General features: G+C 36.4%; 2 protein-coding genes and 1 long non-coding RNA gene across 3 annotated transcripts; 1 reads left to right on the top strand and 2 right to left on the bottom strand.

The window, feature by feature from the left end:
- Positions 1-7943: 7943 nt before the first annotated feature.
- Positions 7944-8291, bottom strand: LOC145953310 (uncharacterized). The gene has a single exon (XM_083067253.1). It carries the CDS (start codon positions 8289-8291, stop codon positions 7944-7946), a length of 348 nt encoding a protein of 115 aa, XP_082923379.1.
- Positions 8292-9465: 1174 nt separating this feature from the next.
- Positions 9466-12092, bottom strand: LOC109812976 (G-type lectin S-receptor-like serine/threonine-protein kinase At1g34300). The gene has a single exon (XM_020377064.3). The coding sequence runs from the start codon at positions 12015-12017 to the stop codon at positions 9645-9647; it is 2373 nt and encodes a 790-aa protein (XP_020232653.1). The 5' UTR covers positions 12018-12092; the 3' UTR covers positions 9466-9644.
- Positions 12093-13405: 1313 nt separating this feature from the next.
- LOC145953232 (uncharacterized) lies at positions 13406-27095 on the top strand. Its single transcript, XR_014430785.1, has 2 exons — positions 13406-14021; positions 26849-27095. It is a non-coding gene; the product is annotated as an uncharacterized LOC145953232 (long non-coding RNA).
- The last annotated feature ends 77 nt before the right edge of the window (positions 27096-27172 follow it).

The following is a 27172-nucleotide window of genomic DNA, read 5'->3' as shown; positions in this document are numbered from 1 at the left end:
GCTGAAGTAGGTGTTTTGTGCTTTAATTTATTTTCTATGTTGATTTGGCATGGTTTGTTGAGGTGTTGTCTCTCTTTGCAGGCCGGGGTGGCTGCCAAGGTGGAGATCCTGGATGCTGAGCAGGTCGCCCAGGCTGCCAAGGTGAGTACTTCGCTTTTTGCTTTCCCCTTTATCTCGCATGTTAGATTCTTGCTTCTTGACATGAGGTAGGTTTTTGTAGGAAGGGGCACTTTCGAGACCCCGGTGCCTCTGAGGTTGGAGGTGCCAGGCGTGGGCCCCCCTATTGCCGAGCGGGGGACGCCAGCTTCTGCTTTTGTTACGACTCACAGCAAGGAGCCAAGTTCCGAGGTCCCTTCGGCTACGCCCGCAGCTTCTGTGCCATCGTCAGGGCCGTCGCAGGGGGCTTCCCGGAGCTGATATATTGCTCACCGTTTCGGGAAGGGTCGCTCTGATGTGCGCCTGGACCATGTGAGTGCCTCGGCCGACATGAACTCGCTGTGGAGCGCTGGGGTGACCGCCGAGAGATTCTTCCCTGAGGGTGCGCTGAGCTCGGAGGATCAGGGGATGATCGAGGAGGCCGGGCCTGTGGAAGGCTTTGATGCTGCTCAAGTCTTCCTTTAGAGGACTATGGCTATTGTGGGCCACTGGAAGCACAAGTGGTCCGAGCAGCAGGAGGATCTGGCCAGGCTGAAGGGCCGAGTTAAGCCCTTGAAGGAAGAAGCCAAGGCCCTAAGGGAGGGGAGGAAAGCTTTGAAGGATGAAAACCGGGCCTTGGCAGGTGCTCTCGGGGAGGCTAAGCTGCGTAACGAGGCCGAGCTTCAAGCTACTTAGAGGGAGGTGGAGAGGCTTCGGAGGCCTTTGGAGATTTCACTGCGGTCGAATGAGACCTATGTTACTCAGGTTCGCGACTTGCAGGAGCTCTCCAGTTCCTCTCGAGCTCGTGTGCGTGCTTTAGAGGATGAGGTCACTGTGCAGAAGGTTGAGCTGGTGGCGACGGCCGAGAAACGTCTCTGTGACGAGGTGCTTCTTGGCGGCCAAGTGGAAGAGAATGTCGCTTTGAGGGTGGACCTCGCGAAGTTGGAGGAGGCCAAAGCGGGGCTGGAGAGGAAACTCGAGGAGACCGAGCACTCTATTGTGGTAGAGCATAAGAGGGGTTTCCTCAAGGCCGCTCGCCAGGCCAGGCTCCTTGCGTCGGGGTTTGACTTCTCCGCTATGCATGTGGAAAAGGTCGTCCGCTTCGGGAAGTTGGTAAGGGAGGATGATGTTGAGGACAACTCCAGCGAGAATGCCTCTGCGTAGGCCAATTTTGTAATGGCTTAGCTAAATTTCTTCTGCTTTATCTTTTTGTTTTGAATTCAAGTGTAGAACTCTGGAAACATCACTTGTATGTATGTATTTTTGTCTACTTGTTATTGCGCTTTCTTTTGCTTTTGCGTTAAATCCTGAGTTTTCTTTTTTGCGTGTTTTGAGAGATACACTCGGTGTCTATTGTATCTTTGTGAAGGTTCAAACTCGACCTCAGATTTTTTTAACTGATTCTTGCGAGGGTTCGAATTTGACCTTAAGTCGATCATGCCGAGGTCCTCGGAGTCTGGGGTGTAATGTGTTTCATCATGGTTCGAACTCGACCCCGGGTAAGCGTGCTTAAGGTTCATACTCAACCTTAAATTAAAGTAAAATGGAATTTATTAAGGTTCGAACTCGACCTCGAGTAAGCGTGCTTAAGGTTCGTACTCGACCTTAAATTAGAGTAAAATGGAATTTATTAAGGTTCGAATTTGACCCCGGGTAAGCGTGCTTAAGGTTTGTACTCGACCTTAAATTAGAGTAAAATGGAATTTATTAAGGTTCGAACTCGACCTCGGGTAAGCTGCTTAAGGTTCGTACTCGACCTTAAATTAGAGTAAACTGGAATTTATTAAGGTTCGAACTCGACCTCGGGTAAGCGTGCTTAAGGTTCGTACTCGACCTTAAATTAGAGTAAAATGGAATTTATTAAGGTTCGAATTCGACCCCGGGTAAGCGTGCTTAAGGTTTTGTACTCGACCTTGAATTAGAGTCAAGGTTCAGACTCGATCTTGGATTTTCGTTAAGTAACCCTTTGTAAAGGTTCGAACTCGTCCTCTAATCAGAGTCAAGGTTCGGACTCGACCTTGTATTTTTGTTAGTAGCGCGTTGTGAAGGTTCGAATTTGACCTTAAGTGAGGGCGAAATAAGTTGGTTCGAACTCGACTTCTATTTACCGTAAAACGTAAAATAATGCGGAAAAGATGTGAGGTGACCAGAATGAGTCATTTTATTGATTATGTAAATGTGCCTCATTAAAAACTCTCTCAGCCAAAACCCATTTTTCTGTTTGTTGGGACAAAAGACTGAGGCGGGAAAAGAGTGCACAACTCATTTATATAAAATTAGCTAAGATAGGACTTGGGATGCGAAGCATTCCGGGTTCGCGGTGCTGGTTGTCCGCAGTGTTCTTGTAGTTGGGGGTTGCAAGCTTCTTGGTGGGTTTGAGCTCGCTAGCAGGGCTCTGTCCTCCCCTACGGGGATCGGTCCTTGAGCCGAGGTCAGTGACCCCCACGTGGTTGTTGTGAGCCACGGTGGGGGGGTCCTGCTTGCTTTGCTCGCAAGACGAGGAGATCTTCAGACTCTCGGTGTAGCACTGCCGAGCTGTCTTCTGATTTCCTTTGAAGGAGATGATCTTACCATCATTTCCTGGGAACTTCATGGTTAGGTGTGGAGTAGACACCACTGCTCCGAGCTGATTTAACGTCGGCCTCCCGATGATGATGTTATAGGAGGTGTTGGCTTCCACAAGAAGGTATCAGACCATAATTCTCCTTGTGTCCAGAGAGGTTCTGAAGGTGGTCAACAGGTCCAAGTATCCCCGTGTATGTACTCGTTCTCCTGCAAAACCAACTAGGGGCTCTGTGTGAGATTGGATGAGGGAGTGGGGGATGTCTAACCTGAGGAAGGTTGGCCAATATAGAACGTCGGTCGAACTTCCTTGGTCAATAAGTGTCTTCTGAACTTCCCAGTTGGCTACTTCTACAGCGATGACCATGGGGTCATCTTGATTGGGGCTGACACCAGCGTAGTCCTCGTCGGAGAAAGAGATCGGAGGTGAACTCTGATGCGATGCCGAGGTAGCGGAGTGGACACTGTTGATATTGCGCAGGTGTCTCTTCCAGGCTGAGCTGGTGGCACCTCCCCCTCAAATCCGCCTGCAATTGTATTGATAACTCCCCGTAGGGGAGCTGATCCTGTCTCTTGGCCTACCTCGGCTTGCACTGCTCCGCCGGCATTCTGCTGAGAACCAAAGGATTGGTCCGTGCGACCCCTGAACCACGGCCTCGGCCCCTTCCTCGTTCGCCATAGCCTCCTCGGTGACCCTGCTGTCGCTGGACATGTTGGGCGAGGTGGCCTGCTTGGATGAGTTCTTCAATACGGTCCCCAAGTGAGCGGCACTCCTCGGTGGTGTGACCATGATTCCTATGGTACCGACAATGCTTGGATTTGTCGGCACTGTTGGGGGTGTGCCCTGGCAGTGGTAGGGTGAGCAGATTGTTGTTACTGGCCTCCTCCAGGATATGTACCCTGGGCGTGTTCAGGGGAGTATAGAAGTCATATCTCCCCCCCTGTTCGTCTTAGCCGACTTCTTGAACTGGCTGTCATTGTTGACTTTGACCTTGTCCTTGTGGCCACCGTCGGGTTTTACCTGTGATTTCCCGCGAACTTGGTCACGGAAAGCAGAATGTTCCTCCATCTGAATGTACCCAGCGGCATGGGCACGGAGGTCGTCCATATTGCGAGGTGCTTCACGATATAGGCTGTCGATGAACGGTCCGGGTTTGAGTGCCATGAGCATGGCGTGTAGGGCGACCTCGGGGTTTAGATTCCTGATCTTTACCGAGGTGTTGGCGAATCGCTCCATGAACGTCTGGAGTGGCTCGTCGTCGTTCTGTCTGAGACTGGCTAGGGCGGAAGAGGTGATGTGGTATGGTCGGCTCGTTGCATATTGTGCCGTGAACCGGCTGACCAGGGTGCCGAAGCTGTCAATGGACTCGGCTGGCAGCTGGGTGTACCAGTTGAGCGCGGCCCCTTTGAGCGAGGTTGGGAAAACCCTACACAGAATAGCATCATTGTTAGTGTAGAGGTTTACCTGTGTCGTATATAGGTCGATGTGCTCGTCTGGGTCCATCGTGCCATCGTAGCGATCGAGGTGGAGAGGCTTCCACCCGTGAGGGAGTGGTGTCTCCATAATGCCATCTACGAAAGGGTGGCGGCGGAAGGTTGTCTGATCCCCTACGACATGAGTAGGAGCCCTGCTGTCTTCATGGGTCGGCTTGTGCGTTGGTGCATGAGACCGGTGTGAAGCAGGTCTGGGGGTTGGGCCCCTAGTTGCAGTTCGGGGCTGGGAGACTGAGTGTGTCTCTTCCCCGTGGAGGTTGCTCGCCTGAGGCTGAGGATCAGAGGGATGCCGAGGGAGTTGAGCGCGAATACGCTCATTCTCGGCGCGCAACGCCGCCAGGTCGGCTTCATTGGCGGTCTGCATTGCCGCTAGGTCGGTTTCATGCTTGGCAGGCATGTTGCGTAGATCGGCATCGTGTTGTTGCCGCATCTGTTCAACCTGGTCGATCAGTCTCCTTAATGTGGCTTCGTTATCCATGGCAGTTGAATGTTCTGCGTCGTCTGTTACGCGTCTACTATGGCTTCTGGTGAATACCATGAGCGTGGCCGATAAGAGCTTGTCTCGATCGGCCCCACGGTGGGCGCCAAATGTTCTTACCGGAAATCTGCCATAGAGATGATCTGCCGAGTATGATTGGTGAGCCTCCTTCGCTGGTACGTTGGTGTTCCAAGATGGGAGGGTACCTGCAAAAGAGACTCCGATGCTAAAGTTAGGGTTTGTATGAGTGTATGTCTTGTATAAGTAATGCACGTACCTTAGTATGGATTAGGGTTGCGTTGGGCCTTGGGCCTTAGATCAGTTATGATCTAATTAGATAGTGAATCTCGTCTGGACCGAGATCTCCTCAGATCAGTTATGATCTGGTTAAGTGACGAGCTGATGTCACGTAGCGCGTATCTGAGATCGTCATGCGTTGCGATGCCGAGCTGGGAGCTCGGCCTTGCAGTACAGATTGTACATAATTTATATATAGAGAGAGGAACTTTTAATGATTTTTTTTTTACATTATATAAATATGTTAATAGATGTGTGTATAAATAATTTTAAAAAATATATGATGATTATAAATATTGATAATATTTAAATAATTTTATATTAACACTATATTTTTTTTAAAAATATCATCTTCATAAATATATTGACTAAGAAAGCAATTTCATTTTGTTGGCTCAAACTTAGTTTACCTATGGTATTTACACATTTTATTTGCCTACATTCTTTAATTCAGGTTTAGTTGTGCTTAATTTTTATTTTTATTTTTATTTTTATTTTTATCATGACATATGACAGTAGGTGTAATTGGACATTTATGCTAATAAATGATTAGATTCGAATTTAAGTCTCTCTGTGACCTTGTTTTAGTCTAAAAGAATGTTTGAGGTAACTTGTTTTCATAATCACCAAATTTTGAAGTGTATATTTGTGGGTCAAAATTTCTTTAATACCAAGTACGATACAAACATCAAACACGACCCAGATACAAATAACATAATTAGATGATAATGATTCTTAGAATATAAATCATATCTTTTAAAAATTAAAATAACAAGTAATTCATATGGAAAAGAGTCTCATAACATATAAAAAAATGTTAAAAGTTTTATAATATTTATAAATAAGTTGATTTTTTTAATAATAAAAATATTGGATAAGTGTTTAGTTAAGAATAGAAGTTGATTCACTATCTTGTCTCGTTTCCAAATCTTATTCAAAAGGTGTTAAAGTTGTGTTGAACAGGTGTCTTAAGACATATTTTGTAGATGTGTTGATACTTCATAGACTTTGATATAACATAACTTTTAAGTCTTGATTTGCCATGTAAAGTATTTCCTTCATCTTAAAATAGTTGTAGTTTTAGCATTTGAAATTTTTTTCAAAATGAATGGTGTTCTCATTTTTAATGTAATATCAATTAACTTTTTCTTAACTTGCCTTTCCATAAATTATTCATCTATCATTTAAAAATAATATATATATTAATAATGTAGTTTATTTTGGTAAAATTGTATCAAAAAGTGATATATTTATTATAGTTCTTAATCTGCGTAAAAACTTTAAAATGCAATCATTATGAGACAGGGGAGGGTTTCTCAAATTTGTTAAAAAAAACTTGTAATGTGTTTGAAATGTTCCTGTGAACATAGGTAAAAGATATCGAATCACATTAAACTCCTGTCTTTGCTATTTTTATATTTGTGTTGCATTTGCATGTGTCCATTATTTTATCTTTATTGTTTAAGAAGGGGATTTTCCCCCAACAATATCATGCCATCATGGATTGTATGAGGAATTTTGAGCCCAAACTTGTGATTAAAAAGCTAACATTCTAACCAATTCCCCAAACAAATAACAGTGGCCTCTGCACATGTTCATGGTGAAGATGATCCATTTTCATGGTTCTGCATAATATTAGAAAAACCGCAACTATGGCTTTTGTAAGTACATGGTTCACAATATGTGCAACCTAGGCAATCTCAACCTCTTCAGTATGTTAATGATAATAAATCTGCTTGACTTACTGTAATTATTAGCTTGTGCACAGCAATCTATCCACACGTATAAATGTTGGAATTCAGAAAAATTTAGAAGGCTGAAATTCATATATTTTTATTCATACTTGCAACCAAAAATACACAAAATATAATTGAAAGCTGATATAAATTCTGCTCATAAACATAAAACTAAATGACAAATGTAAATACTCATAAAAGTGTAACAGTACTTATAATTCCTATAATTAAAATTCATAACCTTAGAAATTCTAATAATATTCAATTAATCTGAAATAAGCTCAAATAATAGATGCTGATTCAGATTCTCAACACTCTTCCTTGTATCAGTAGTTATTAACTCCAAGTTTCCTTCTCAAGTTCTCAAACTTTTCTTTTAGAAGTGCCTTTGTGAAGATGTTGCCAATTGATCTTGTCATTCAATCTAACTCCTCCTCCTGTCTCTGAATACCATTTGTTGGAATTTGTCATATCAAATACATCTTGCATAAAAGTGTGACCAAATCTTCCATGCCAAACATTACTCTCATCAATTTTAGCAATAAAATCATGATCTTCAACCAAATCAAATTTGAAATAAAAAACATTTTTGGTCATCTCAATCTTTGCAATCTCTAAATCATGTTCATCTATGATAAAACAATAATTCTCTTTAAAAGAGACTCCATAACCATTCCTTAGCATTTGTAGAACACTAAGAACATTTTGATCCAATTTTGGAATGTAGAGAACATCTTTAACAATTAACATACCTTTCTTGGTTGCAATAGAAATTGTTCCTTTTCCATTGGCTTGTACAATTTCACCATTTCCCATCTTGACTTTTGACTCAATTGATTTGTCAATGGAAGTAAAAAATGATAAATATTTAGTCATGTGACTAGTGCAACCACTGTCAATGAGCCAAGTATTCAATTCATGTGAATTGAATTCTTGAGATGCCATAAATAAATACTCATCTTCATCATCATTTTTTTCTTCAATCACATTTGTCTGTTTTTCTAGTTGTTGTTCATGCTGATTCTTCTTTAATTTGCAATACTTTTCACTGTGACCATTTTTATTGCAAAAATTACAGTGAAAAAGTGGTTTATCTTTAACCCAACAATCTTCTTTAGAATGGTTGGTTCTTTGACAATGAAAACAAGGCAAAAATTTCCTTTTCTCGAAGAACCTTCATCTTTTCCTTTTTTCTTATTGAAAGCTCATGACTTTCCAAAATTCCTTCCATTGTGCTTTGCTCAAAAGGCACCTTCAAGAGCTTCATCACTTCTAATGGAGACTCTTTGCTCTTGTGCGTGAAGCTTGCTGGTCAATTCAGTAATTGTGAGAGTTTGCAAATCACAAGACTCTTCAATTGCAGAAATCTTGGCTTCAAATCTTTCAGGCACCGAAACCATGATTTTCTCGACAACCTTTTGATCTGTAAATGATGTTTCACCAAGAAGTCGCATTTGTTTCACAACATCCATTAATCTGCCAGAATAATCTTTGACATATTCATTATCCTTCATCTTCATCAATTCAAATTTTTTCTTCAATGTGAGAAGTCTGACAGATTTGACTCTACTACTTTTCTTCAAATTCATCTTGAATCTTGTCCCACACCTGTTTAGGTGTTTTCAAGTCCATGATTTTAGTAAAAATATGATCTGCAAGTCTTGCATGTAGACAAGTGATGACTTTATCTTTCTTTAACTTCTCCTCCTCATAAGCTTTGATTTGTGCAATGGTTGGATTTTCTCTCAATGGTGGTGGATCAGCTTCAGAAATTACAACATTTCATAAGCCTTGAGATCTTAAAACAAATTTCATCTTGACGGCCTAAATATGATAATTTTCACCATTAAACATTAGAATTGTAGGTGAATTGGTGGAAGTAGACATCCTTACACCAAAAATTGTTTAAACAATAAATCACTCAATTTAATGTTTGCACTCAACCTCAATGTGTTTAGCGCTCAATAAACTTTTCCTCATAGCCCATAAGAAGCAAGCTCTTGATAACACTTGTTGGAATTCAGAAAAATTAGAAGGCTGAAACTCATATATTTTTATTCATACTTGCAACCTTTTAAATACACAAAACACAATTGAAAGCTGATACAAATTTTGTTCATAAACATAAAACTAAATGACAAATGTAAATACTCATAAAAGTGTAACAACATCTATAATTCCTATAATTAAAATTCATAATCGTAGAAATTCTAATAATGCTCCATTAATCTGAAATAAACTCAAATTATATATGCTGATTCATATTCTCAACAATAAATACCAATTCATGTTTTTTGATAAAAAAAAAAGTTGAAATGTTGAACAAAGATTTGTCTCCTTTGAAAACATGTGGGATAGTTGTCCGTAGGTGTTAGTCTGCCAGTATTAAAATGACCCAATCTATTGCCAATGAAATTGATTTGGTGAGTATTGTTTGGTTTGGTCTGCAAATTGGACAAGACATGTTGCACTATTCATGTGGGTGTGATTATTTCCCTTTTATTTCACTTTTATATAATCTTTACCACTTCAATATCACCGATCATGTGGAATAACAATATACAGATAAATCATGTTGCTCGTGCGGTTGGCTTTGATGACAGTTAATGGTTATTAATATATTTCAATGAAGGAATCAACATACAATCTTTATGTTAAACTACATTATCTTAAACATGTAAATATTGACGTTTACATATGTCTGATTTGGCTAAAATTTGTTACTCATTCGTAGAGACTGATCTTGAACAGAATACACCATAATGAAAAGAAAAATAAGAGTAATATTTATACACTTGATCACCCAATTGATTTGATATTGTTCAACTATTGAGCATACATGCTGCCATATATGCCAGTACAAGAAATAAAAAGAGAGTCATATTCTCATAAGCAAGCAAGCCTGAAACAAGAGAGGCTACACAAAGTAAAAAAAAACGTTACTACTCTTCCCCAAGGAAGAAAACAGTGGGCTTCTTGGGCTCAGTGATCTCCACAGTCCCTTCCAACATCTTGGCCACCTTCCCCATAGTGGGCCTCAACTCGGGCCTATCCTGTAGGCACCACATGGCAGTCTTGACCATCCTATTAACCATATCAAAGTGGGCCCTACTGTCATAAGCCTCCCTAATCTGGCCATCCAGAATCTCCTCCACTCTCATCTCCTTAAACATCTTATCAAAAGCCCAACCAGGGAAGTACCACTCTTCGCTTCTAACCACAGAGTCTTGGATCTCAAAGTTCCTGATCCCACTCACAAGCTCCAACAGCACCATCCCAAAGCTATATACATCAGCCTTGGCAGTAATTGGGTCAGCAGTGATCCATTCTGGTGCCATGTACCCTGGAGTGCCCCTCCTCCTTGACATGGTCACCATGTCCTCTTTTTTCCTTAACTTGGCCAACCCAAAATCTGAAATCTTAGGACAAAAATCATCCCCAAGTAAAATGTTCTCAGGCTTTATGTCACAGTGCAAAACCCACTCCAAACACTCCTCGTGTAGATATGCAATAGCCCTTGCCACACCAAGGGCAATTCTGTACCTCATGCTCCAATCCAAAACAGGCCTTGGTTGAGGACTTGATTGGTCTTTGGGAAGATGAGACTTGATCCTGAAGAGATACTTGTCCAATGAGCCACCAGGGATGTGTTCATACACAAGTATCCTTTGGCCTTTTTCAGCACAGAAGCCCCAGAGCCTGACCAAGTTGAGGTGGTGCATTCTGGCAATGATTCTGACTTCAGCCCAAAACTCCTCTCCTCCTGCGACATTCTTGAGGCACTTCACTGCCACCACCCTGTGGTCTGGTAACTCCCCTTTGTAGACATCTCCAAAGCCTCCTTTACCTATGAGGTTGGAGAAGTCATTGGTGGCAGCCTTGATTTCTGAGTAGGTGAACCTCTTTGGGCCCCCAGCAGGGAGAAGAAGCTCAAGGCCCAGTGTGGTGGCCATGTCCCTATACTTGATGTACCTCTTGAGGAAGGACCAGAAGAAGGCAACCCCAACTATGAGTTCTGCAGCAAAAAGGGTGCAGATTATGGCAATGTTCCTCGCAGTGGTGTTTGAGTCCTTTGGAGGGAGTGGAAGGCTTATGTTCACAGGGCATGTGGTTTGCATCACCTCAGTCATGCCAATGAAGTTGGAGGATGCTGACTCAGATTGGTCAACCTTCAAAAACAAGGCAGCCTCGGTGCCTGGTGACCAGTACCCATATCTAAGCTCTGTCCCTTTGAGCAATACACAGAAGCCAGATCCATCATATTTGAAGCCAAATCCAAGGCAGGTTTTGTCTGTTGAGCATCTGGACTCACAGATTGTGAAGTTCTCAGCATTGATTTGGTTCACGCTGCCATCACTGGTGTAGTTCACATAATCTAGTCTCACAAAATGGGTGTGTTGGGAAAGAGGGGCTTTCCTTTTGCAACCCTCTTCAGGCCCACCTGGGTTTGGGCTAAACCCAGATGGGCAAACACAGTAAGTGGAAATGTTCAAATCCTCAGTTGGCACACAAATGGCATTAGGCCCACATCTACCTATGATTTTGCACATCTCCCATATCCCTTTCCAAACCTCAACCCACTGATTCTGCGGCTCAGGGTAGAAGCTGTAGATCCTGAGATTCCCATCATCACCTAGGACCAGTTTCCTGAACCTGGGGTCACCATAGTCTGAAGTGAGGAAAGAGTTAACCGCCATGGTCATTTTCCCTGCATCATCCATGCTCAGCAAGGGGCTTGGGGTGCTGTAGTATTGATCATTGGTGGAATTGAGAACCAAAAACTGAGACTTGATGAACCTGTATTTCCCATTGCTGGAGTGAAGCTCAATCCCAGTGCTGAAGTTCTGGTTGGGCAAAACCGTGTTGGTGGGGTTCTTGAAGCTGGTCCAGTTCCCAAAGACCAAGTTGCCGTCGTTTTGGAGAACAAGTTGGGTGGAATTGGAGGTGGAGGAAGCATTGGAAGCATCTTGAAAAGGTGAACCATCGAGAAAAAGTTCACCTTTTGGGGTTATTACAAGGGACCCAGAAGTGTTGACTTGGGTTTTGGAGCTCCACACAAGGGGGTTTGCAGTTATAGGGACTTTGGAGTACCAAATGGAGAAGGTGAAGAGGTTGGGGGAGTTGGGAAGAGGGAAGAACCCTGCAGTGAAGTTTTTGTTGGGAGAGAGAAGGGTTCTGTTTTGTGATGGGTGCCATGGGGAGTGTGAGATGTTGAAGGATGTGAGTTGTTGTTGTTGTTGGGAGAGTGAGGGTTGAAGATTGAAGAGGAACAAGAAGAAGCTGAGGAAGATGAAGGAAGGGGTGCAGAGAGCCATGGTTGGTTTCAATCGGTCAACTTTGGTGTAATGAATATGATGCAAAAATGTGTGCTTGGTTGGGTAGATTCAATTGAAATTAATGAGTTGCTATTTAATATTTATATATGGCGGCCTTCATTTTGGAAGATTGACTTGACTCTATTCTACAATACAATCTGTGATGAGTCATTAAATTGATGTTTATAAAATAGTAATTATTATTTAATAATGTATAAAATAATATTATAGAAACAAAATATTATAAATTTAAAACAAAACATAAATTTCATACATTTTGATATTTAAAATATATAAAAATATTAATTAAGATATATTATAATAGTTTAATTTAAGTTAAGGGTTTAATATCATATTTATAAGTTTTATACATTTTAATATTTAAAGTACATAAAAATATCAAATAAAATATATTATAATAGTTTAATTTCAGTTTTAACATCATATTTATTATTAATTAAAAAATTGATATTTAAAAATAGTAAAGAAAATGACAAATAATTGAGGTATATTTTATTTTGTACAAAAAGTTAAATAATATTTTAAACAAAAAAAAGTAAACAATGCTTTAGCCGGTTCTTGACCGGTTATTAGGTCAATTTTGTAATTTAATTGAATTAGTTAAGTGATTGGTTGATAATTTTTCAGTCTAACTCGTCACTCAATTCCGATTTTCAAAATACAAAATTAAAAACTAATTTTTTTATATACTAAGATTTATATAACTAAACTTTCGGTAAACACTTTTAATACATGCAAATTTAGATGTTAAACTCGTGATTTGATACTTAAAAGATATAATTATCTCCGAATCATTTCCCACCTTATCAAATATTTAGTTGATTAAGAATACCAAATTGAAAAATTGTAAAATTTCTATAGCGTTTTATCCCCCCATGAAAACTAAATAATATATATATATATATATATATATATATATATATATATAAAAGATAATTTTTTATCTCATTCTTATAAAATAAAATTGACGTAATATATTTATTTTAGAATATATTAAAATATAAATATTTTAATTATTCTCAAGTTATTGTTCAATTTTAATAAAATTTAATATACACATATAAAGTAATTAAATTTTCAATATAACAATTAGATTTACAAAATTCATATTTAATTTAAAGTTATTGAACGATGTAACACTTAGTAAAAGTTATATCAGTTCGTTTGAACCCTCCTCATATATATATATATATATATATATATATATATATATAACTGTTAACTTTGATTTTTGAAGGCTAATTAATTGCCTTGTTGATGCTGATTTTCTGCCACCACTTGCAATTTAACATCATTGTTCATCATTATCGACCACCATTCCAATTTCCACGAATGAGTTCATATCTAACGTGGTCTTCGAAAGTGGTCAATTGTATTATATTAAAAGAGGAAAGTTGACTTTAACAACCTTACATCTTGAAAAAGAATCGGTCTCCATTTATAGAATAAAGAATAATTCTGGTGTGCAAATAAAAGAGAACGAATGAATGAAAATTAACTTCATGTTCATAATGGGAATAAACTTCACGCTGTATGAACTGTTCAGAAATGGTTTCGGATCTTCTGAGATTAACGAAACTGAATTTTGGGGTCAAGAAATATGTTCGAGAAAGTTCTATTTTACCGGAACGTGTTGGGGACGACAAGATGATAATATCTATTGTTCTTGCGGACTTACGGGAGGAACATTTGGCGCTAGAAGGAGGGCCTAGGCCACTCTTGTCCCTTAACATCGACTGGGGGGCTTGTTCTGGTATGCTTAAAAGTCTCACATCGCTTAAGAGTCGATGCTAAAGATAGTTTATAAACACCCTTCCTCCTTAATCCACCAAGGTGCCTTTTTAAGGACAAAACCGTGATGACTCAACGAGCGCCAAAGCGGACAATATCTCAGATGAAACCATGACGGCCCAACGAGCGCTAAAGGCCTAAAGCGAATAATACCTTGGATGCGGTGACCCTAATGATAACAGCGGACTTACGGTAGGAACATTTATATTATTAATATAAAGTAGATATTGTGACATTTTCTATTCTACACTCTATAACACATTAAAATAAAGAAATTAAATAATAAATTTTTCATAAATAAAATTCAATATGATCAACATGTAAGGTATCATATTCTAACTTCAACATTTAACAATGGTGATCAAACCAAAATTACAAAAGGTGAGGTTGTCTTAAAACATAATTAGAGAAAGAAAATTCTTAACTAAGCTCCAATATTATATTTTATCATAACATAAACCCAAACATAAGGATTAAGCCACATTGTCATTATTCTTAACATCAAGATGCAAGTCATCTACAACAATATACAAAAGAAATAACATGAAACAACAAGAGTAAGAAATATCTCACTTTAACTCACAACATAACATGCAACTGAATAACCAAACACAAACAATAATACAAAGGCATAATCATATAAATAGTTGAAAACATGATGTAATTATCTAAAATATAACAAAGTGCAAGTCAATTGATATCACAAAATGATTTCACTTAATCAAAACAAGTCAATACAATAAATTCATTCACAAGCACTATGCAATGGACATGGATTACAAGTATCATGTATGTGATGTTAGTTAAAACAATCACATGTACATTGTCTCAAGCAACACATAGAATAACCTAGGAATACATGTCAAGTCACACCTTCAATGCACTCTCACTAGGAGGATGTATTACCAAGGTCTAATGAAGACAACGAAGCCACGCAAGCTCTACCCTAAGCACACAATAGACAGAATTAGGGTTTCACAAACTCGGCTATTCCCAAGGATTGATTCCCAAGCTTTTACATATGGGAAACTTTCCTAGCAGTGTATTAATATCATACCCTTTGAAAACATATATGTAAATGATGCATGTCAAACAAGACTCTATGCAAGGATACATCGCATTAGCATATATATCATTTATCAAATGTTCTCAACCATGAATGAACAAGTTAACTGTATCAATCGGTATAATAAGGAACACAATGGAAACATATCTTTATAGTTCAAGAATCACAAGGAGGAAAATACAAATTTACATCATGGTGCCCAATGACACCCATCTTGTGCCCAATGTAGGTCATCTAGAGAGCCTCATTGCTCTCAAGCTAAACTATGCTTAGCGTGACCACGATCACGCCTGACAGAAGTACCATAGGAAAGCCCCTGAAGCTTCCACACTCGACAAAGGTTGTTCCACACCTGTCGTGAATGACACTAAGAGAAATCTTTGCTCTTGATCTCAACAACACCAGTGTGCACAAGGTGGTGCCTAACTGTATCAGAAACTGCAATTTTGCATAAAACATGAATTATGTACTGTCGCAACCCGAAAATTTCCGATCTCGCGACTTATGGTTTAGACATCCTCTTGAAAGTCTCATCAATTAAGGAATGCCCGGACACCAGACTAATCCTTAATCAATGGTTTTGAAAAATGAGTTCATGGAGTCGCCACCAATGTTTTACCCAAAACATTGGAAAAAGAAAAGATTTTTAAAAGTCCAATAATGGCCTTGATAACCAGAATTGGGTTCGGGGGTCGGTTACGTGTAGGGAAGGTATTAAGCACCCCTACAACGCCCTAAATCGGTACCCTATGATGAAGATAACGTAATAAGAATTAATAGTTCAAATATTTAATCCCCTTTATTAATGATTATTTACATGAAAATTAAATTACACGATAAACCCCTAAGATATCTACATAATTGCGTTTATTATAGTAATATGTAAAATAAAATAAGAGAAAGATAAAACAAGAGATTGATGAGTAATACCTCGTAACAAGCTTTATTGGATCTTCAACTATGGACGTTTTAGGTGCTTTGTGGCAACCTTTCACACTACAATAAGCCTCACAAAACTCAAGAAATACAATAGGAGAGAGAGAAAAAAAAAATTTCGAGCTCTAAGGAGCTTTGGACGAAATTTTGGAGGTCCCTTGAACTGTGCCCGAGATTTCTTATTTATAGGCATCAGACGTGGGCCGGAACGGCCCGTTCTGAATCCGAACGTTATGTCGCATTTTCGTACCCTAGAACGGTCCGTTCTGAAATCAGAACAACCCATTCCGGGGAACCAGAATGACCCGTTCTGATTAGCTTCACCTTAGCTTGGATCTTCTTCAAAGGAGATGGAGACCGAATCTTAAGAACACTTGAAGGATGAAGGATTCTCGAATGAACTAGGCCTAAGCCTTGGATGGAAGCATCCAAGCTTAAGGAGCAATGCACTACTCACTTCAAAGAGAAGGAAAGAGATGAACTCTCCTAGGGTTTTTGAGGTGAGAATTTCGGTGACTTTGAAAGGAAACTCGGCTCAATGGCTCTCAAATTTCATTCAACTCAAAGTAACTTTTACAAAGTGTGATGGAGGCATTTAAAAGGATCCGGAACAAAGCACTTGGCGCCAATGTGAAAGCCTCACATGTGGCGCCAAGTTTTGAATTCAAATTTCAAAAATTTGAATTCAAAACTTAACTCACATGTGGTGACAGGTCACACTTAGAGCTAGGTGCATTTGGCTCTGATTTAGTATGCATTTAGGGTTAATTTTGAGTCACACATGTTCAGCCAAGGTGGCGTCAAACATGTGACTCAAAATGTAACTTAAATGCATCCTAAATTAAACCTAGTTTAACTTAATCCAATTAAACTACAAAACCTCCTTAAACCCTAATCTAATGACCTAAATACAATGGTCAAGAAAATACAATGAATAGGAAAAATTACAAGAAGAAGAATGAGCCCAATATTGGGTATCAAAAGCCCAAAGCCCATGAAGCCCAATTACAAGCCCAAAATACACAAACCCTAATCTATGGTCAAAATACAAGACCAAAATCAAAGTAACTTCCTATTCTAAGAATATGCAATAAAACATGGTGTTCAATCAAGTGTAGTCCAAGTGAAAAGCACCCTAGGCCCACCAAGCCCATTGGGCCCACTAAGCTCTGAAGCTGACAAGTCTTCAAGTAATCTCTTGGCCATAGCTCTAGTGGTTGTGCCTTTAGCCCATGCTCTTCCATCAGGTCTAGAACGGCCCGTTCCAACCTACATTTTTTAGGCCTTTTAAAAGCCTCGGAACGGCCCGTTCTGATCCGAGAACGGCCCGTTCCAGACTTGGGAACGACCCGTTCTGATTTTGGAACGTCCCGTTCCGAGCCACTAAAAAAGTTAATTAGGCTTTTGGGCCGTCTGATGTCCTATCTTGTTGTTTGTTTGCCCCCCGGACGAAATTGGGTGTCTACATGTACATTGTTCAACAATCATCCAAATTACAATTCAATTGGTAAAAATGTTCTAAAAGGCATGTTAAACATTCTAAAAGGCAAACAATGCACACATCAATTGCATGCTCTTCTTAACTACTAACACAATAATCATTACATCCCCTAAGGTTCTCATAGGAACCCACAGGCAATACAAAATACACAATTACAAACCAAATCAAAAAATTAAAGTCATAAACAACTACATAACATCAATTACAACACCAAAGAGCAATGAAGAAGACACAAACACATTTTTGGGAAAACCTTTCACATACAAACAAACAATAAAGATAGGATTAGTGGCCAATCCCACTATCCAACATACATCTTGCACCCAAAGTGAGACTACTTACTCCTCCTTACCTTAATAAACAATAAAAGATGGGTGTGGTTCTCTAGAGTGTTCTCCTACAAGCTTTGGTTCTCCTAGGTTTGAAGCGCACAAGTGTAGAGGAAAAAGGAAGAAGCATAAAATGAAAACTGATTAGATAACTACCTTTTTAAAAAACTTAATCCCAATAGTTAAAACATTTAACCCAAGTTACCATTTCCTTCCCTTAAAATAATTAAATAAATAAATAATTTAATGCTAAAACTTTATAATATATCCATATAAGTATAAAATAATTATCAAAACCAACCTAAATGTTTATAACAAAATACAATAATTAATAATTAACAAATATAATTTTAATAAAAAAATTGGGGTGTTACAACTTTTCCCTCCATTTTAGAATTTTGTCCAATTTCCTACAGCGAACAAAGAATGATATGTTTGCTACATCTGACTCTCCAACCCCCATTTCCTCAGTATTTTCTCCTCAAACAACCTTGACTAAAAGATTTTTCTTACCTTTTAGTTGTCTTACCCTCTTATCCTCAATCCTTAAAGGAACAATTTCGTAGGTGAGATTATCCTTCAACTAAATATTGTCGGATTCAAGAATATGGGATGAATCATACACATTTTCTAAGTTGGTAAACATAGAAGACATTGTGCAAGTTTGAAATCGGTGGTGGCAAACCAATTTGGTAGGCTACGTCACTAATCATCTTAAGGATTGGGTAAAGATCAATGAAACACATAGTAAATTTGTGGGAATTAAGTGCTCTACCAACTCTAGTTCAAGGAGTTACCTTTAGGAATACATAATCTCCCTTTTTAAACTCAAGATTTTTCCTCCTCTTGTCATGGTAGTTATTCTACTTACTGTGGGTTGCTCTCATCCTATCCTAGATAATCTCACCTTCTTAGTGGTTTGTTGAACTACCTCAGGCTCTAACATGGAACTTTTCCCTAGTTCTGCCTAACATAAGGTTATCCTATATCTCTTACCATAGAGTGCTTTGTAGGGTTCCATTCCAATACTAAAATAGTAGCTATTATCATAGATAAACTCTATCAAAGGTTGAAAAGTATCCTAACTACCACCATGTTGAATGACACACACTCTTAAAGAATCCTCTAAAGATTGAATGGTTTTATTGGTTTGGTCATCTGATTGAGGATGATATGTTGAACTCAATATAAGTTTTGTACCCAAAACCTAGAAGTGAACCTAGAGTCTTTATTAAAAACTATGCTAAAAGGAACCCCATGTAACATCACAATCTTACCTATGTACAGTTTGGTTAATTTTTTCAAGGGATATCTAATGCTAATTGGGATAAAGTGAGCATATTTCATTCATCTATTCATTATAACCCAAATGGAATCTAGATTCTTTTCAGTTCTAGGTAACCCAACCACAAAGTCCATAGATATGTTATCCATTTCCACACAAGTACATTTAAGGGTTGTAACTTGCATAAAGATTTTCGATGTTCTACCTTAGATTTTTGACAAATAAAGCAAGCATATATAAAAATTGTCCACCTCTCTCTATATTTTAGGCCACCTAAACATATTTTTAAGATCTTGGTACATCTTCTTGGCTCCTAGGTGGATGCTAAAACTACTCCCATGTCCTTCCTCAAGGATCACCTTTTTAAACTTAGGTATACAAGGTACACACATCTATCCTTAAGTCTCAACACTCCATCTACACCCACTCTAAACTCATTATCCTTCCATTGATTCAACTTCTCTACTTGAATTAACAAAAAAAGATCTACCTTTTAGCCCTCTCTAATCTCATCTATCAAAATATTGGTCACTTTCAAAGTTCCTAATCTAATGCTCTTAAGAGTCAACTCACACAAACCAAGTTAAGGTCTCTCAACTCTTCTAATAAATTAAGCTCTTTAACTATCAAAATGAATAAATGAATGGATTTCCTACTAAAGGTGTCAGCCACTACATTGGCCTTATCGAGATGGTAATTAAGCTCAAAATTATAGTCCTTAAGGAATTTTGCCATCTCCTTTGTCTCATGTTAAACTCTTGTTGGTCAAACAGGTACTTAAGGCTTTTGTGGTCACTAAACACCTAAAACCTTGATCCAAACAAGTAATGCCTCCACAATTTCAACACCAAAACTATGACAACTAACTCTAGGTTGTGGATAGGGAAATTCTGTTCATATTTCAACTACCTAGATGCATAAGCTTCTACCCTCCTTTTCTGCATAAACACTCCTCCTAACCCCATTTCTTAAGCATCATAGTACACTAGATAGGTCTCATTGGGGTTGGATAACACTAAAATAGGTGCATTGTTTAGTCTCCTCTTAAGTTCTTGAAAGCTCTCCTTAGACCTAAAGTCCCAAATAAAAAAGGTTGGTTCTTCCTAGTCAACTTAGTTAAAGACAAGGCTAGCCATGAGGTGACATAGGCTTATTGGGCCATGCCAAGGATGCCAAGAGGTGACACCTTGAAAGATCCAAGAGGAATGGGCTAGATATAAAGATTTGGGCTAGTCAGAGCCCAATGGGCCCGATGGGCTTGGAAGACCCAAGTTGCTTCTCACATGGGCCCCACCTTGAGATATCCATTTTCTTATATTTTGTAAATATTATATTAGTATAGATTTCATATTTGAACCACATAGATTAGCATTTTTGGGCCATAGGTTTATTGGGCCTATTTTTTTGGGCTTTATGGGCCTTTGGGCTTTTGGTACCCAATATTGGGATTATTTTGTTTCTTTTATTATTTCCTTTTATTTGTATATGTTTGGCCATTGTATTTAGGCCATTAGAGTAGGAATATTGGAAGAATACTTAATAAGGCAAAACTAGCTTAAATTAGGTTTCATTTAGCATGCATTTAAGTTGAATTTGAGTCACATGTTTTAGCCAAGGGCGGCTACACATGTGCACACTCAAATACATCTTAAATTCACTCCAAATGAAGCTTAATTAGCCATGATTCACGTTCAGCACATGGCGGCCCAAAGAATTTGAATTCAAAATTCAAATTCTTGGCGTCAAAGTTCAAATTTGAACTTGGCGCCACTTTGGCTTGGCTAGTTGTCTATTTAAGTCTCTTCCTTCACATTTGTATTCACTTTGAACCTTTATGAGATTTATGAACATTCACTTCAGCCAAATCTCTCTCAAAGTTGCCTAAAGCTCCTTGCTTAGTTCTAGGAATTCCTTCACTTTCTAGGGAAATCCGTGAGCAATGCTCACCTAAGCTTGAGTGCTTCCTTCCTTGGTTTGGATCAATCCAAATCTGAATTCTTCTTCATCTTCTCTTCCGGAATCATAATCAAGGATGAAGATCTTGTGAGGAGCAAGGCTAGGGAGAATCATCAATTCATCTTTCCTACCTAGTTTCATCAATAAGCTTCTACCCTCCTTTTCTGCATAAACACTCCTCCTAACCCCATTTTTTAAGCATCATAGTACACTACAAAGGTCTCATTGGGTTTGGATAAAACTAAAATAGGTGCATTGGTTAGTCTCATCTTAAGTTCTTGAAAGTTCTCCTTAGACCTAGAGTCCCAAATGAAAAAGGTTGGTTCTTCCTAGTCAACTTAGTTAAAGACAAGGCTAGCCTAGGGAAATTTTCTATAAACTACCTATAGTAACCAACTAATCCTATGAAACTCCTAATCTCAAATATTGACTTAGGTACATTTCACTTGAGTACCACTTCTACCTTCGAAGGATCTACAATTATCCCTCTCTAATAAATCACATGTCCTAAGAAGCTAACACTACTCAACCAAAACTTACACTTAGACAACTCATCATACATATGCTTATCTTTTAGGGTTTGCAAGACTATCCTAAGATGCTCGGTATGCTAGTCCCTAGTCTTATAGTATATGAACATGTCATCTATGAAGACTACTACAAACCTATCAAGGTATGGATGAAAGATCTTATTCATGTAGTACATGAATACTCCGAGTGCATTAGTCACACCAAAAGATATAACTAAATACTCGTAGTGCTTATAATGAGTCCTAAAAGTAATTTTTGCAATATCTCACAGTACAAGAAAAAATGATTTTTGTGATGACAATATTTGTCACTATAACCTTAAAAAATTGTCACTACATATATCTTGTGACGACATTTGGATTTGTCACCAGTCGTCACTAATATGCGAGTCACTATTTCATTAGTAACTATTTTTTAGATGTCACAAATAAAATATTTATTGTGATAAAAATGTCGTTACTAGTACTCATACACAATAATGACAAACTCATGTTATCACAAGTATACGAGACTATATAGTGACAATTTAATCGTCACTACTAAAAGTTAATAATGATATTAATAATAATAACAAAGTATTATTATTATTATTGCTATTAAATGTCAATTTTTTGTCGCAGATTATTAATTTTAATCGATAGTATTTTATGATTATTTTTTTATAATAATTTATATTGTTTTGATTATCATTATTTATTTAATTTAAAAATAATGCACTCGTCACTTTTTTAAATGTTAAAATGAAAATGAATTAAATTAAATACATGATTAAATAATTTAAATATAACATTAATATATATATATATATATATATATATATATATATATATATATATATATATAATGCAGTACATGTACAATAATGAACTAAAAACACAAAAATATTTATTAGAGTAAATGCGTCAGTATTGAACACAAGTTAAAACACTAAATCACTAAATATAAATGAAACAAATTTTAATAAAACAAATTAAAACACAATACCAACAACATTTTAAATCCAAAATATCGTATATTTAACTATTACAACTACTAACATTTCATAAATTTTAAATTAAATAGACTATTCTCCAGGTAAAAAGACAACATCTTCATGAATTTCTAGTCCTGCAAATAAATATAAGAAAAAAATAATAAATATGTAGAAAAATAAAATAATTAGTGTTTTTTTTAAATGTAATCATATATAAGTTATTATAAAATATTAATTAATAAAAAATTTAAAAAAAACTTACATTTTTAACTTAAGCACTTGAGTCAGTAGAGTCTACAACATCACATTTCTCCCAACAAGTTAGCTATTTGACGCTTCACTTCATTCTCAATATTTTGCTTCATTTGCTCTTGTTGAGCACCAATCAATTCTCTTTGGGATTGCAATTCAATTTGTAGTTGAATATTGGTCTCCTCTTGTTTTTTAGTAATATCAATCAATTTTTGCACTTCTAAATCTAAATTATTTGCTCGATTTTGAGCATTCTCAAGTTGATTTTGAAGAAATTATTTTTGTGAAAATTTCTTAGTTATTCCTGAAGTACCAACACCTATAGAGTGATTTAGTTTTCTTCCTAAAACTATGGCAAAGTGTTCCACCAATGGTACAGGGGCCTTTGAAATATTTTCCTGATATGTATCACTTACATTCTTCAAATCTTCCTATAAAAAATAAAAAACAAATTATGATGTCATTAAAAATTTCACTATACTAGTTTACAAATAGATATTAAAAAATTGCAAAAAAGCATTACTACTAACTATCAATACATAAAGAAAATTGCAACTATATATAATATGTCACATACAACATATGTAATTTAATAACAACATAAATTCTATAAAATATCTTTTTTACTTACCATAATTTGTTCTCCATTTGGAATGCACCAAGTCCCATTAGATCTCATATGTGTTGCTTTTCAAACTTCCATAGCCTTTGGCCATTCATCAGCTTTGGATTCTTGTTTCTATTAAAATAAAATAATAAAATAATACAAATAAATTAATGATTAAATTATTAGAAATAAAATTTAGTGTTGAATGACTTTATAAATTTTCAAACCTTACATTTATTGGTATCTTATCCTATATGAAAATAAAAAGGGTAATTGTTTTATATAATGTACAAACTTGTAAAGGAGCTTTCTGGTGTATACAAACTTGTGCCTCTAACTTAAAATATTTTGCATGTTTTCCACATATCTTATAAAATGGTGGAGGAAATTGAATGTCAATATTTTTTCCTTTTGCCATAAGCCTTTCTTTTTTCTTTTTAAATTTTTCATTAATTGTATGTCCACATCTTTTTCTTATAGTATGATCACCTAAAATAAATAAGATAAATTAATAATATTTTATAATAATAATAATATTTTATTTTTTCCTAAAAAAGTGTCATAAAAGTACCTGAATTAGATTCAACTTGTTCTACATTCATCACTTCTGAGGCATGAGGTGTCCTATTGAGCTGAGACTCATTCACTTTTTTTCAACGTTTGTAAATGGACCATTATAGACTCTTTTAGAAATCAATCTCAATGGTCTTATCACCTATCAATTACAATAATTAATTATAAAAATTAAAGGTAAATAAAAATTACATTATGAAATAAGTATAAAAGAATGTCATAATCAAATTTGATGAATTGTCTATGCATTTCAAATATCAATTCAAAATGATAAGATTTGTCTAAAATTGGTGTCCTCTAAGAACTACAAAGTGACTATCCATACAAAGGTTTTTAAAAAATTCTGTATGAGCATATAAGATTATGAGACACCATACTTGGTTGAAAGACTATCATCAATGAACTTGTAAACTATAAATTTTAGGGATTAGTAATATTTGATAGGAAAAGTTTTTCCTAAATGCATATGTGATTGACTCAAATGATTAACAAACTAAATTACTCTAATACAATCTACTATAATTCAATAAACACTTGCCTTTCTTTTTCGTGACCCAAAAGCATTTTCAACAGTAAAATCATTATCGTTGTTATCCTCACTAGAAAATTTTGATCCAAGTTCTTCTTCATCTTCAAGTATGTAGTCTTCATCACCCTTTTCAACTTTCTCTTTATCTCTCTTCTTAGCATTTTGAATCAGACCTTTAAAAATGGAGGAGATTTGGGGCAACCCAAGAGCCTCTAATCTTGCTCTATTTTTTGCATCCTCTGCTCCTCATACTTGGAAGTTTCAAGCTTTGACATTGTTTTTTCTTCTTCACTACAAACAATAAACCTTTCAGTATTAGATGTATTAAGTTTATATTAGCATTTAAGAATCCAATTGGAACAATAAAAAAAAATCAATCTTTGAAATTATTGATTCTTCTTTTTCCAATTGTACATGATTTTTAATCATATATCACAATCTTTGTTTGTCATTTTGTGATAGGTTTTAGTTTAGTTTAATGTCCAGGAGAAACTTATTACAACAATCAATGGAAGTGAAATTGATGATGACTTAATTACAATAATCAAGAGAATTGAATTGTGAAAGAGAGAATGATGATATAAAGAAAATGAAAATACCGTACAATGTTTCTGATTGCAAAGGGCAAACCAAACTTTCTTGACAAGAGGAAAGGTTACGTTAGATTTTTCCCCACTCATTCTTTTTTGTAACGTTCTTGATGGGAGATAAAATAAAAAGAAAAAAGTGGGAGCCTAAAATCTTTTTCTTTCCCGGTATCAGTGTGTCTCTTGAAAAATAACAAAGTGGGAGGTTACCTATTCCCGCTTATCAATGTGCAGTGTGCCTCGTGAATTTGTTTTAGGATTATGTAAAAAGTTAAACAATAAATAAATAAATAAAATAATAAAAAATTAGTTAAATTTTAATTTCTTAAAATAAGGATATTATTTATTATTTGTTTATTAAATAATTCAAGATTATGTTATATAAATTAAATTTTCATAAAAAAATAAGCTACGCATTTTTTCAAAGACCCAAGATTACAAATTTCAATAATTAATTTTATGTCATTAATATTTTTTGTATTTATTATAAAAGTTGATAGAAAGATTAATAGTAGTTGAAATAAAAAACATTTATAAGTGTGTCTCAAAAGGTATAAATTTTAAAGTTTTTATAAAATATTTCAAATAAACTTAAATGACAGAATTATGCTATGTAATCTTTATAAAGCTTGTAACCTTGTATGTTAGCTTTCAAATGCTATTGGAATAACGTAAAAAGGAGGTCTAGAACTCGAGTTATGGTCAAATTAGTGAGCAAAGATTAGGCTATCAAATTTATGTTGAAATGTTGTGGTTTTATATTTTTAAAAAATAGTAGATGACATAATTAACTCTTGAGGTCAACATAAAAGTTGGAGATAATTGTTTTGGATTCATAATAAAATTAATATCAACTTGATATCATATATATATATATATATATATATATATATATATATATAGAGAGAGAGAGAGAGAGAGAGAGAGAGATAGATAAATAGATAGGACATTTGGATCACACAATGTTTTAAAAGGTTAAGTTATGGAAATGCAGTTTGTCATTGGGGATACTGAATAACTTTACCCTTTATGTGTTTGATCATATAAATGGTTTGAGAAACTTATATCAATGTTTAGGAAGGATGAATTATGATAGAAAACAATTGTTAATAAGTTATGATGTAAGTTGATTGTTAATGGCTTGAGGTGTTTTGATGATAATGATGTCTAAGGACTTAATGTGTGATATCGATAAGGCTATATGATTATTTAAGCTAGCGATCTAAATAATTAGTGACTATAGTCAAGGTGTTAACTTATGGTTGAAAGATCTCATAATGATTCTATCTTGAGGTGTATTAGATGATGTTGTATAATTGGTGAGATCATATGAGTTGTTATGTAGAAAGTCTATTTGACATGCATCATATGCATAAAAGAGTTTTTGAAGAGGTGGTGTAGAATACACTACCAAGGAAGGTCCCTTATGTAAAAACTTATAAAATAACCTTGGGGATAGTTTGCTTTGGAATTCTCAATCTTGTCCTCATGAGTATAGGATGTATCTTGTGTGACTTAGTTATCCTGACCAAACCCTGGTATTATATCTTCCTAATAAGAGTACTTTGAGGGTGTCACCTAACATGTACTCCTAGGCTACTATATGTAAATTGTTAGCGGCAATGTACAAGTGTGATATGTGATATTTTTATTAGGGTCACATGCATGCTAACATGTAATCTCTGTGTCCATTGCATCATGCATTTTAATGTTATGTGATATTTAATTGTTACATTGTGAATGAATGGAATATGTTGTATAATCGATATGTTTATGTTATGTTGTGTATGCGTTTTTTGTGTTTGGCTATCCAACTACTTCATACGTAGTGAGCCAGAATGAGACATTTCTCACTCCCTTTGTTTTGTGTTGCTCTTCTTGTATGTTGTTACAGGTGATCTTTAGCATGATGTTGTGGATGTTGGTGACAAGGATTAGTCCTCATAGAATGGTTATACTCTGATAGAATGTGACATCAGGACTTAGTTAGAGATTACCTTCTCTTGTCATGTTTTGAGATAATTGTTAGTTTTCTTGTAATAGATTTCATTGGGATTTTAATTGGTTTTGTTTTTTTAAAACTGTGATACCTTTTATGTTGAACATGTTGGATTTTATCCATGAAAGACTTTTCTATTCAATTTTATTTATTCGTGTATTATGATATGCGGGGTAAAGGGTATCACACAACATCTACCTCTTGGAAGATGCTAACTTT

Source organism: Cajanus cajan, chromosome 11 (genome assembly GCF_000230855.2).
Source record: "Cajanus cajan strain Asha chromosome 11, NIPB_CcT2T_4, whole genome shotgun sequence".
Classification (NCBI taxonomy): domain Eukaryota; kingdom Viridiplantae; phylum Streptophyta; class Magnoliopsida; order Fabales; family Fabaceae; genus Cajanus; species Cajanus cajan.
Note: the sequence above shows the minus strand (reverse complement) of the source record. Positions and strands in the feature narration are given on the sequence as shown.

What these genes read in the sequence shown, in the direction of transcription:
- LOC145953310 (XM_083067253.1), bottom strand. Translation starts at nt 8,291, where the DNA reads ATGAATTTGAAGAAAAGTAGTAGAGTCAAATCTGTCAGACTTCTCACA.
- LOC109812976 (XM_020377064.3), bottom strand. Translation starts at nt 12,017, where the DNA reads ATGGCTCTCTGCACCCCTTCCTTCATCTTCCTCAGCTTCTTCTTGTTC.